At 41.5% G+C, this 13,008-nt stretch overlaps 1 protein-coding gene across 6 annotated transcripts in view; it reads left to right on the plus strand.

The window, feature by feature from the left end:
* The window catches only part of kdm4aa (lysine (K)-specific demethylase 4A, genome duplicate a), a 78,547-nt gene that overhangs the window by 12,123 nt on the left and 53,416 nt on the right, over positions 1-13,008 (plus strand). For all 6 annotated transcript variants that reach the window (XM_078408321.1, XM_078408319.1, XM_078408318.1 and 3 more), the window contains exons 3-6: positions 2,531-2,706; positions 5,701-5,815; positions 7,382-7,575; positions 7,902-7,951. In XM_078408321.1, coding sequence (XP_078264447.1) covers positions 2,531-2,706; positions 5,701-5,815; positions 7,382-7,575; positions 7,902-7,951 — 535 coding nt within the window. The remainder of the gene's footprint in view (positions 1-2,530; positions 2,707-5,700; positions 5,816-7,381; positions 7,576-7,901; positions 7,952-13,008) is intronic.

Here is a 13,008-nt window from a genome sequence, read left to right on the forward strand (position 1 = left end):
CGATTAGAGTGTTTGCTACCACAAATTATTAGCCTGGATCAGACAGGGTTTGTTCGAGGGAGACAAACCCAAGACAACATTAGAAGGACATTGTACATAATTGACCACATAACAAAATTTAACTTAGAAGCAGTCCTAGTGGGGTTAGATACTGAAAAAGTTTTTGATTGTGTAAATTGGTCTTTTTTGCTTAGAGCTTTGGATAGATTTGGATTTCACAATACTTTTATTAAAACAATACAGGCTCTTTATGATAGCCCAAGCGCAAGAATTAAAATTAACGGAGTAGTTTCAAAACCATTTTTGCTAGAAAGAGGAACAAGACAGGGATGTCCAATCAGCCCCCTTTTATTTGCAGTTTTTATCGAACCTTCGAGTCAGTAGATTATCCAGAATAATAATATCAAAGGAATAGTAATGAAAGGAGGGGAACAAAAGATTTCCTTATTTGCCGATGACGTATTGGTGTATTTGTCAGACCCTGAACAGTCTTTGTTACAGTTATTTTATGTTTTGGAACAATATGGATCCTTCTCTGGCTATAAGTTAAATGTTATAAAAACACAAATTCTTAGTTTCAAATATAGCCCCTCAGTAAAAGTAAGGGAAAAGTTTAACTTGAGGTGGGATGCTGAATCCATGAGATATCTGGGAATAAACATTCCAATAGATCTGACTAAACTGCACTTGCTTAACTACCTCCCATTGAACAATAAGATCAGGGAAGACATTAGGAGGTGGGACCTAATACCTTATCTTAATTTTGGATCTCGTATTGAATCGGTCAAAATGGTTATGTTACCGAGGCTGTTGTATCTCTTTCAATCACTTCCACTAGATATATCAGACCAACAATTTCAAGAATGGGATAAACATATCTCAAGGTATATTTGGCAGGGACAAAGACCAAGAATCAGATACCAGGGGTTACAACTGACCAAAAATAAAGGTGGGGTTGCACTCCCGTGCTTGAAAGACTATTATGCAGCTGCTCAGCTGAGAACATTAATTTATTGGTGCAACCCCGACTATTGTGCTAGATGGAAGGAGATTGAGATTGCTATAACAGAGGAATTTCCGATTCAGGCTGCAATCGGAGATAAGGAGTTAACAAATAAGTTAATTAATTTGGGAAACTCATGGATTCGATTATCACTTAAGGTATGGAATAAGGTCGTTACCCAAAATCATCTGAGGGATGCTGTGAAGGTTTTGAGATGGTGCACGTTTGATCCAGATTTTGTACCAAAAAGACAGGACACTAGTTTTAAAAGATGGAGTTCTCAAGGTTTGACATCATATTGCACATTTTTACATAAGGGGTCTATGAACAGCTTTGAGAATCTGAAGAGGCAATTTGGTTTGAATAATGATGATTTCTATAGATACCTTCCAATTCGCCATTATATAGATCAAATACAAAAGGAATGTGCAGAAGTAAAATGGGATAATATTTTGTTAAATGTATTTATTGATGCTTACCATGGAGGCTCAAAACAGAAAACCATCTCAAAATTATACAAGGGTTTACGGCAGAGAAAAGGCAACTCACTGTATGTAAAACAGAAATGGGAAAGGGAAGGTAATCTGGTTCTAAAGGAAGAAACCTGGGAGAGCTTATGTGAGATACAATGGAAAACTTCAAGTTCAAATGTTTGGCGGGTGTTTTGCTGGAAAACCCTTATTAGGTTTTTTATTACACCAGTTCAAAAAAGGCATTACACAAATTCTTCTTCATGCTGGCGACAATGTGGGTGCCTTGAGGCAAACCATTTTCACATATTTTGGTCTTGTGTATCAGTGATCCCATTTTGGCAGGAGATTCATAAAGTTTTACAAAAAGTTTTTAATATGGATATTCCATTTAAATTTGAGTTTTTATATTTTGGTGCTTTACCAGTACAAAATGCTTCTATTAAAGATAAGTATCTTTTCCAGATCTTAAGTGCTGCCAGCAGGAAAGCTATTACTAGGAAGTGGTTGAAACCTGGAAAACCTAATGTGGATGACTGGATTAACATTGTATATGATATTTTTATAATGGAAAGGATAACTTTTGCTTTAAGATTGCAACAGGGAATATTTTTGAAAAGGTGGGAAAAATGGATGTTGTACATCATGTCCCGTACGGCCATCATTCGTTTAAAGCGGATCTTTGTATCCTACTTCCGTGTCCTATCTCATTTTCCTTGATTTCATACCGCTCCAGAAGTAGTGATGAAATATTATAGAGGTATACCCCAAATGTTGGTTTTAGTTGTTTTTGTTTTTGTGTGTAGTTAAGTTTTGGATATGATTAAATGTCCAGTAAGTCATTACCCATCCTTTTGTTAACTAAGGAGGGTTTAAGGTGAATGAGAATGTGTATCATTGCGGAATGTATGGAACTGGAAAATCAAAATAAAAATAGAATTATTTTTAAAAAAGATAAAGAGATTTTTACACAAAACCTTGAAACTTTCGGGGATCGAATGCAGGTTGAAGCTAAGAGTTATGAATTTACTTAGCTAATTATTTGTATTCCCCACAGATTGTCCCTCCAAAAGAATGGAAGCCTTGTAGCAGCTATGACGACATTGATGATCTGGTGATTCCAGCCCCTATTCAACAGGTGGTAACGGGTCAGTCAGGCCTCTTCACACAGTATAATATTCAGAAGAAACCAATCACTGTGCGTGAATTCCGAAAAATAGCTCATAGCGACAAGTAAGAAGACCTCTCTACATCACCCTTCAGTAAAGTAGACTGTTACAAAAGTAGAAATCAAAAAAGTGATTTAAAAAAGTTTTGAGTGAGCTTTAATGTTTGCTCCAGCATAAATCATATTTGCATCCTAATACCCTATACAATGTGTATGTTGCTGCTTAGTTGGGAATGTGATCCTCAACCTCCAGCACTCGTGTGTACTAAAATAGCTCTCAAATATTAGCAGCGAACAGGGAGACACTATCTTATTAAGTACAGAAATTTTAAAACGTTGCAAGCTGTCAACATGGATGGCAATTAGAGCCTGCAGCACAAACCATTTGACCCAGTGGTCTGAGCTGGGATTAATCTCCAAATAGCCTTCCCCCACTGAACTTGGTCAACAAATTATCCTGTTCTTTCTCACAACACAACTGTATTTTTATTAATGTGTATTTTTGCTGTGCTTTTCATCACAGTCAATTCCATATTCTAATTTTACCATCTTCAGGTTAATATTTTTACTGAATTCCTTACTGATTTATTAAGGGCATCTTATTTATGGCTTATGGTATTGAGCTGCCATACAAGAAGCATCATGTCCTTCATCCCCCTATCAAATTAATTCATAATTATTTAAAAGATCACTATTAATTAATTGTTCTATTTTTCTTGAGTAAAAAACTTTGATCTATTTGAATCAGTATACATTCATAGTGAGTGGGTTTTTGAAGAGCTTAGCTTAGAATCAGTATCGTGGGGATAATGTGACAATTAAAATGCATTCATTTTCCTAACACCAAAATGAGATTCTTTCAACTTCCAAGGTGTGGAAGATTGAGAGATACTAGACCTTATCAAAAAGCTTGAAGAAACATACTGAAAAGCAGTAAATTTCTCCTAGTGTATAGGTGAGAAGTAGAAATTAGGGTTAGTTGATGAGAATGTGGGAAGAATTAAAAAGAAATAAGATTAATTGTTGATGGGTGGTTGTTACGGTAGCAGAAGAGCCTAATTCAGCGTGGTATGACTCCATGATTCTAATCTGCAAATGGGAAATGAGTGAAAAAATATGGCGGGCAAACATTTCACAGTTCTGTTTAAATAAACATAGCACAAAAAGTAATGAAATTTGTGTTTGGTAGATTATTTCTTTGTTGTAACAATGCTTCTTGGCAATAAATCTTATACCGTTGGAAAGCCTGTTTATTTCCCTTTTAAATGGTGCCACATTTGTAAGGAACATGCATTTGTGGGATGAGCAGCAGAGCTGAGTATGTGGGTTGCGCCCATGAAAAATCTGCCAAATCTTCACTGCCAATGCCAAACAGCTTATTCTGCCATTGACTTGTTCGGTGTTGTTTGGTGGATTGGATGATTGAAGTCTGAAGAAACAAGACATATTGGCAATTTAACAATTTATTCATTTAATAAACAGGAGCCTCAGTAGCGTGTGGAAGAACCATACACAGCCACAACAGCCTGGCACCTCCTCCTCATGCTGGTCACCAGCCTGGTCACACACTTGTGGGATGGCATCCCATTCTTCAACCAGCATTTGTCGCAAGTCAGCCAACGTGGTTGTGTTGGTCACTCTGGCACGAACAGCACGCCCAAGCTGATCCCACAAGTGTTCAATGGGGTTGAGGTCAGGACTGCTGGCAGGCCATTCCATCCTCTCCACTCCCAAATTCTGGAGGTAGTCTCTGAGAAACCCTGCTCTGTGGGGGCGAGCATTGTCATCTTGGAGGATAGAGTTCGGTCCCAGACTGTGGAGATATGGGATTACCACTGGTTGCAGAATCTCATCTCGATATCTCTCTGCATTGAGATTGCCTCCAATGATGACAAGCCTCGTTTTTCCAGTGAGGGAGATGCCGCCCCACACCATCACACTGCCTCTACCAAAAGATGTTACTCTATCGGTGCAGCAATCAGCATAGCGTTCTCCGCGTCTTCTCCACACTTTGACCCTATGATCCAACTGCCGTAGGCAGAATCTGGACTCATCGCTGAACATAACGTTCCTCCACATGTTCAGGTTCCAGTGCACGTGTTGCCGACACCAGCGCAAACGGGCCTGACGGTGAAGGGCAGACATGGCAGGCCTCCTGACAGCCCTAGGAGATCGGCTGCGTGCAGTCTGTTCCGAATTGTCTGGGCAGAGAGCCGTCGGCCATATCGTCCTGCAAACCTTGACTGCAAATCTGTAGAAGACAGCCTACGGTTCCTAAGTGCTGACAGGGTGAGGAAACGGTCTTCTTCGGGTGTCGTCTTCTTGGGACGCCCACTTCGCGGCCTGTCTCTGACATCCCCCGTTATATGGAACTTGGCCTTCACTTTGGAGATGGTACTAGGGCTCACCCCAAATAATGCCGCAACTTGGTTTTATGGAACACCAGCTTGAAGTTGCCCTATCGCACGGGCCCTTTCCAGATCAGTCAAACGTGGCATGCCGATTCTTGGAGCAGACACCTACTGACCACTGTAGCAGGGCCCATGCTCACAGATGCTGCCAATCAGGTGCCAATCAGGCACCTGATTGTCAGCACCTGGGGATACCAGAAGCTCAAAACAAGAGTCAATAGCAACAGCAGAATAAGCTGTTTGGCATTGGCAGAGAAGTTTTGGCAAATTTTTCATGGGCGCAACCCATATACTCAGCTCTGCTGCTCATCCCACAAATGCATGTTCCTTACAAATGTGGCACCATTTAAAAGGGAAATAAACAGGCTTTCCAACGGTATAAGATTTATTGCCAAGAAGCAATGTTACAACAAAGAAATAATCTACGAAACACAAATTTCCTTACTTTTTGTGCTATGTTTATATGTGCTGGGTTGCTAGTATCAAATCTATAGTTTTATTGCTTCCAATTCTTTTTTAATATCAAAATGAGAGCAGAGATTTTGTCTGATCTGGCCAGCACAAGTCTGCTGCTTAACTGGTGAAGTTCAGTTCATTTAAATTTCTGGATAGAATTGTTCCCTTTAACGCATCTTTATCTTTGTTCAGATACTGCACCCCTCGGTATACAGACTTTGATGACCTGGAGCGCAAGTATTGGAAAAATCTCACGTTCAACCCACCAATCTATGGTGCAGATGTCAATGGCACATTGTATGATGAGGTGAGGTGTTGATAAATTACATGCTTTTGATGTTGTGGTTCCTGGAATGTTGTTCTTGCCCTGTTCTGTGTGTCATTTAAAACTAGATGCTGAGCATTACATGTCTGTAACATACTGTAAGCTGATGAGATCATTTAGGGTTAGACGAAATATATCCCAGGCTATTAAGAGAAGCAGTGAAGAAAATAACTCGGATTCTGATAACTGATAGGCTAAGGGTAATGTTTGATTCTTCAATGTTTTGGTTATGGAAAGCTGTTGAATTTGAGGTCCTGGAAGGCTCTTTATGGTTTCTGCTAACTATTGCAACCTACTATTAGGATCCGCGTTTAGAAAACTTGCAAATGATACAAGAATTGGCCTTTTGTTTCATTGAGAGTGTAGTATGTATGTATGAACAGGTATATAAATATATATATACGCATTCAAATGCATGTTTGTTCTAGGTGTGTCCAGTATAACTGAGGGGTAGATACAAACTATGTCTGCCCCTTAGCTCGATACATTGCAGAATACTTGCCAAATCCAGTGGTGCAAGATGTCTTCAGCTACCTCAATGTTGTAGACTGCTGAAGCATATTACCAAACCCGTTGCTGGCTCGCCTTCAGAATTATTCAACCTACATCTTTTCATTTGAAGATTGACACTGTCAATTTAAACATGCATCAATCTTTCTCTACAATCATTCCCATCTGTTGAATGTTTTTGTTTGTGACCTCATAGCAAGGGATTGAGATTTTAGAAAGTTAAATCAAATGTTATTTTCACATGAAATGGATCAAGTAAAACCAGGAAAAAAATACTCTTTACACTTCCTGTCTTGTTGTGTTAGTTAGCCTCACAATCGTTATTCACTTAAAGGTGACAAATGTTTAACAAGCCAGCTATTTATAAGCTTTTACATGTACAACCTTCAGGCATCTGTGCTCAACTCTTTAATCTCTTTTCCCATGCTGTTTGATATCTGAAGTACTATCTGTGTTGTGTTTCTGAGTTATTTTCAGTATTCTCTCTGGAGTAAGCAATGGTTTATTCTCATTGTGAGACAAGAGACAAAGGAAGTCAACCTCTGCAGGATTACAATTTGCTCATTGAGATGATATTGGATAACTCAAACTGGTGTTTTCTGTATTAACCTAAACATTGATTCAGCCTAATTAGTATGTTTGGTTGGCCAGCTGTTGGTCTTCCCTCAACAAATGTTAAAGGTGCTTTGCCTTTTGCGATCAATATTCACTGATAAATGAATTACAGAGGTAACACAGCCACATAATGTAGTGGAACATTCTGAGGATTATCATTAATAACTCTTATTTTGACAGTGACAATAACTGTAGATCGTTTTTCATGGTGCATCTGATTTTCCGGTACATTTAGCAGGATGGGGAATAGAATGGGATGTACTCTCATGTAGATCGGTCTAGAGAATTCCGTTTTCTTGGAGGATTCAAATGTTAGTGTGCACTTTTTAATCTGTTTAGACAACAGTTTTAACTGATGTTCAACAAAATCAGTTTGGAGCATACTATATTTTTGGTGTGATTTTTTTGTGTGTGTTTGTTTAGGGTGTGACTGAATGGAATATTGGGCACTTAAACACCATCCTGGATGTGGTAGAGAAAGAGGGCGGCATCACAATTGAAGGTGTCAATACTCCGTACCTTTACTTTGGAATGTGGAAAACCACCTTTGCTTGGCACACAGAGGACATGGATCTCTACAGCATTAACTACCTGCACTTTGGTGAACCGAAATCCTGGTAAAAAAGCTCAGATTTAGATTGTGTTCATTATATTCTCTGTTACATTTTACAATTCAAATGCTTTACGAGAGTGACACACTAGATAGTTTAATGTTTTACTTTAGCAATTAGGAATGACGGGATCTATGTTGTGGACAGTTGTGCAGTTTATTATTTCAATGATAAGCAGAGTAAAGAGAACTTCTGCTTTTGCTTTATTTGTGGCAGATATAACAACTTAAAGCTGTTAGAATTGTGCAGTTTTGCTTATGTACTGGAGGATAGTGAAGCCCATAGAATTAATAATGTGTAAGGAAATTTAATATATCTTTTATTTCTTGTAGGTACACTATTCCTCCAGAGCAGGGAAAGCGACTGGAACGTCTTGCTAAAGGTATAAATCATATTGATTTTACTTCTCTTTGAATTTCAGCTTTGAAATAACCAATTAATTCAGTCTGGGGAGAACTGTTTTAAAAGTGTAAATAGGTTGGTGCAAAATAGAAATATTATAGGCTTTGTTAAATTTGTAATTGAGGGTAGGGCAGTGGAAATTGTCGACGTGGACTTTCATAAGACATTTGATCCTTTGTGGTAGGCTGATCCAGAAGATTAAAATGTATAGGACCCACGGTGACTTGGTAGTTTGCATTTAGAACTGGTTTTTTTACCCATAAAAAAACAATATAGAAGTTAAAGGGTGTTATTCTGGCTGGAGGTCAGTGACTAGTGACTTTCTGCAAGGATCTGTGCTCGGACATCTGATATTTGTTTAGAAAGGAGCAGCAGATGCTGGTTTAAACCGAAGATTGACACAAAAGCTGGAGTAACTCAGAGGGTCAGGCAGCATCTCTGGAGAAAAGGAATAGGTCAAGTTTCAGGTCTGGAGGTCTTGATTCGAAAAGTCATCTATTCCTTTTCTCCAGAGATGCTGTCTGACCTGCTGAGTTACTCTAGCTTTTTGTGTCTGATATTTGTTATTTTATATAAATGAGTTGGCTGAAAATGTAGACGATTAGTAAGTTGCAGACAATACAAAACGTGGTGGAGTTGCAGACAGCGAAGAAGGCTGTCAAAAGATACAGCTGTCATAGATCAGTTGTACATATGGGCAAATAATTGGCGGATGGAGTTTAATCTGGGCATGTTTGAGGAGTTGCACTTTTGCAGGTTAAATGTAAGCGAGAAAGTATACAGTTAATGGCAGGACTTCAAAGAGCATTCATGCTCAGATGGATTTTGAGGATCAAGCCCATACCTTCCTGAAAGTGGCAATACAAGGAAATGCTGGTAAAGAAGGTGTACGGTAAGCTTGTCTTCAACAGTCAGGGCATTGAGTATAAGAGTCAGGAAGTCATGTTGCAACTTATTAAAACTTTGGTTTTGTTGCATTTGAGTATTGTGTGCTGTCCTGATTGACCATTACAGGAAGGATGTGGAGGCTTTGGAGTGGGTGCAGAAGAGGTTTACCAGGATGTTGCATGGCCTAGAGAGTATTTGCTCTCAAGAGAGATTGCTCAAACTTGGGTTGTTTTCTCACTTGGGCAGTGTCGGAGATTTATGAGGAGGCCTGATAGGGGTTGACAATGTTATGAGAGGCATGGTGACGCTAGAGACAGAACCTTTTTCCCCAGGATGGAAATGTCAAATGTTATCGTTGTGTAGGTTTAAGATCAGAGAGGGACAGGTTAAATTACATATGTGGGACAGGTTTTTTTTGCACAGACAGTGGACTGGGCCTAGAACATGCTGCCAGGAGTACAGTAGTGGCATTTAAGATGCTTTTAGGTAAGCACGTGAATATGGAGGGATATGTATTACTTGCAGGCAGAAGAGATTAGTTTAATTTAACATCATGACGGCACAGACATTCAGCTGCAGGGCTGTTCCTGCATTGTACTGTTCCATGTTCCATTTCTTTCAAATAAACCATCTGCTTCATTGTGGCATTTTATGATAACATTTTAATTCATTGGTTATTTTAATGTCACCCTGAAGTGATCACCTACTGCTCTGTTCAATGGTGGTGATTGGGCACCATTCCACTTTTTATTCCCTAGAATCCTTTCAAACAGCTGAATGCTTTTCATAATTATGTGGAAAGGGAGTGTGATTTTAAAGTTGAATCAAATTTTATCTTCATATAATGGGAATGCTTAAAAATAGGAAAAAAATTCCTTCCATTCTTTACCTTGTTTCCATCCTAATACCCCTCAAAATCTCTTATGCCCTTCAAGAAGGCAGCAAATATTCTGTTGTGCAGACAATATAAATATTTTCTCACGCAACCCTGCATTTTGATGCTTTATCTCTGGTGGTGAAAGTGATGGGACATATGGTTCCTGAATGAGTTGGTACATTTTACTCTTCTGAAGTTGGTGCCATGATTAAAACGCATAGCTTGATTGTCAACTAATTTAGGCCAAAGGAGTTGTGAGTTTCTTGTTCCTTTTTAAAGGAGTATGCTTTCAAAAAATGCAAATCACTTTTGTGTTTGTACCGTTTCCATTTGTACTGGGAGTAAAAGCTGGGCAATTTGCAATAGAATAAGGACTGTTGCTTAAAATATCAAATGAGTAAAATTTCCTGAAGGAGAACTTGGAGAACACGATTGCTAATTTATATTGAAGTATTATGGAGACAAAATAACTTGCTTATAGGTCCAGACTCTACTTCAACTAAAATCTGAAAAAACGTGTTCTGCAAAGCTTCTATGGCTTCTGCCAGAAGGGAGAAGATGGAATAACCAGAGTGGGATATCATTGCACAACAAAGCGTTGACCAAAAGGCAGCCGTCACTGCCTTTCCCCTGATGTGAGAATTCCGTACTGTCCATACGATAAATGGAGAAACCCTTGGGGTCAGGGGTAAGCCATGTTGTAGTAAACATAGTAGTCCCTGGTTTCCCTTTGAAACAGCAGTCTTCCTCTCAGCTCCTCCTAGAGTGATTAGACATTGACTATAAATATGCTGTGGTGGGAGGGTGCAGGATCCCCATTGCTTCAGCTGACCGGGAGATCCCAACCCTCCATTGTCTGCCAAGCTTCTGTGTTTGTATTTGTAACTGGGTCTAATAAACATTCTGAGAGTTCTGTTGATTAGGCGAAGATTGACAGATGACATTCAGCACATGAACTAATAACCGATGATGCTGGAGTGGATGGATAATAAGGAGAAATGGCTGTTTTATCTGTTTTAAGAGTAGCTTTATCAATTGTCGTCACTTTCTGGCGCCATCTTGCCTGATCCACAATCATTGTGGAAATATCACCACAAGGCCAGGAGAAATTCACAGACGTGCTCAAGCCTACCACAATGAGAGTAGAATGCACAATCGAGGAAATGTCGCCCACATCACCCATCTCCCATGGATAAATATGTGGTGTATCGCCACCAAACAAACAGACGCTATATTGGCCAAGGCGTAGCCAGTGGCCAAAGAATAGCTGCAACCCAAAGGAATTAACATTGTATTAATTTTCTCCAATGCAGCAGTGGGTATCCAAGACAATATTAAAACGAACACAACAGTTTCAAAATTTCATTTGAAGTTTGCTTTGTGTGCCATTATAAATATTAATGGCTTGAGGGTTGAAGTTAAAGACCAAATAATTGGATGCATAAGAAAATAACTGCAGATGCTGGTACAAATCGATTTATTCACAAAATGCTGGAGTAACTCAGCAGGTCAGGCAGCATCTCGGGAGAGAAGGAATGGGTGACGTTTCGGGTCGAGACCCTTCTTCAGACTGATGTCGGGGGTGGGACAAAGGAAGGATATAGGTGGAGACAGGAAGATAGAGGGAGATCTGGGAAGGAGGAGGGGAAGGGAGGGACAGAGGAGCTATCTGAAGTTGGAGAAGTCGACGTTCATACCACCGGGCCGCAAACTGCCCAGGCGAAATATGAGGTGCTGCTCCTCCAATTTCCGGCGGGCCTCACTATGGCACTGGAGGAGGCCCATGACAGAGAGGTCAGACTGGGAATGGGAGGGGGAGTTGAAGTGCTGGGCCACCGGGAGATCAGTGGCGTTAATGCGGACCGAGCGCAGGTGTTCAGCGAAGCGATCGCCGAGCCTGCGCTTGGTTTCGCCGATATAGATGAGTTGACATCTAGAGCAGCGGATGCAATAGATGAGGTTGGAGGAGGTGCAGGTGAACCTCTGTCTCACCTGGAAAGAATGTTTGGGTCCTTTGATGGAGTTGAGGGGGGAGGTAAAGGGACAGGTGTTGCATCTCGTGCGGTTGCAAGGGAAAGTGCCCGGGGTTAGGGTGGTTTGGGTAGGAAGGGACGAGTGGACCAGGGAGTTGCGGAGGGAACGGTCTCTGCGGAATGCAGAGAGGGGAGGGGATGGGAAGATATGGCCAGTGGTGGGGTCCTGTTGTAGGTGACGGAAATGTTGGTGGATGATATGTTGGATCCGCTGGCTGGTGGGGTGGAAGGTGAGAACGAGGGGGATCCTGTCCTTGTTGCGAGTGGGGGGATGGGGAGCAAGAGCGGAGCTGCGGGATGTAGAAGAGACCCTAGTGAGAGCCTCATCTATAATGGAGGAGGGGAAGCCCCGTTTTCTGAAAAACGAGGACATCTCGGAAGCCCTAGTCTGAAACACCTCATCCCGGGCACAGATGCGGCGTAGACGGAGGAATTGGGAGTAGGGGATAGACTTTTTGCAGGGGACCGGGTGGGAAGAAGTGTAGTCCAGATAGCTGTGCGAGTCGGTGGGCTTGTAATAAATGTCCGTCACTTAGATGAGGTTGGCGGAGGTGCAGGTCCTCACCATCTCCATAATTAAACCCGCTGACAAGGGAGGGGCTGTGGTAGTCTGGCGTGCTGACCTCTACCGCACCGAGGCCAGACGACAACTATCAGACACCTCTTCCTACCTATCCCTGGACCATGACCCCACCGATGAACACCAGACCTTCATCAGCAGCACCATCACCGACCTCACCAACTCCGGCGAACTACCCCTCAGTGCCTCCAATCTCATAGTTCCCCAGCCCCGCACGGCCCGATTCTACCTCCTACCCAAAATCCACAAACACAATTGTCCCGGCAGACCCATTGTCTCTGCCTGCTCATGCCCCACCGAACTTATCTCTACCTACCTCGACTCCATCCTATCCCCCCTGGTCAAATCCCTCCCCACCTACGTCCAAGACACCTCACACGCTCTCCATCTCCTGGATAACTTCCGGTTCCCAGGCCCCCACTCCCTCATTTTCACCATGGATGTCCAGTCACTCTACACTTCCATCCCCCACAAGGATGGTCTCGAAGCCCTCCGTTTCTTCCTCGACCGTAGAACCAGCCAATCCCCATCGACCAACACTCTCCTCCGCCTAGCAGAGCTGGTTCTTACCCTCAATAACTTCTCCTTTGACTCCTCCCACTTCCTCCAAACCAGAGGCGTAGCTATGGGCACTCGCATGGGCCCTAGCTACGCCTGCC

The sequence above is a fragment of the Rhinoraja longicauda genome, chromosome 11 (genome assembly GCF_053455715.1).
Source record: "Rhinoraja longicauda isolate Sanriku21f chromosome 11, sRhiLon1.1, whole genome shotgun sequence".
In the NCBI taxonomy this organism is placed as follows: Eukaryota; Metazoa; Chordata; class Chondrichthyes; order Rajiformes; family Arhynchobatidae; genus Rhinoraja; species Rhinoraja longicauda.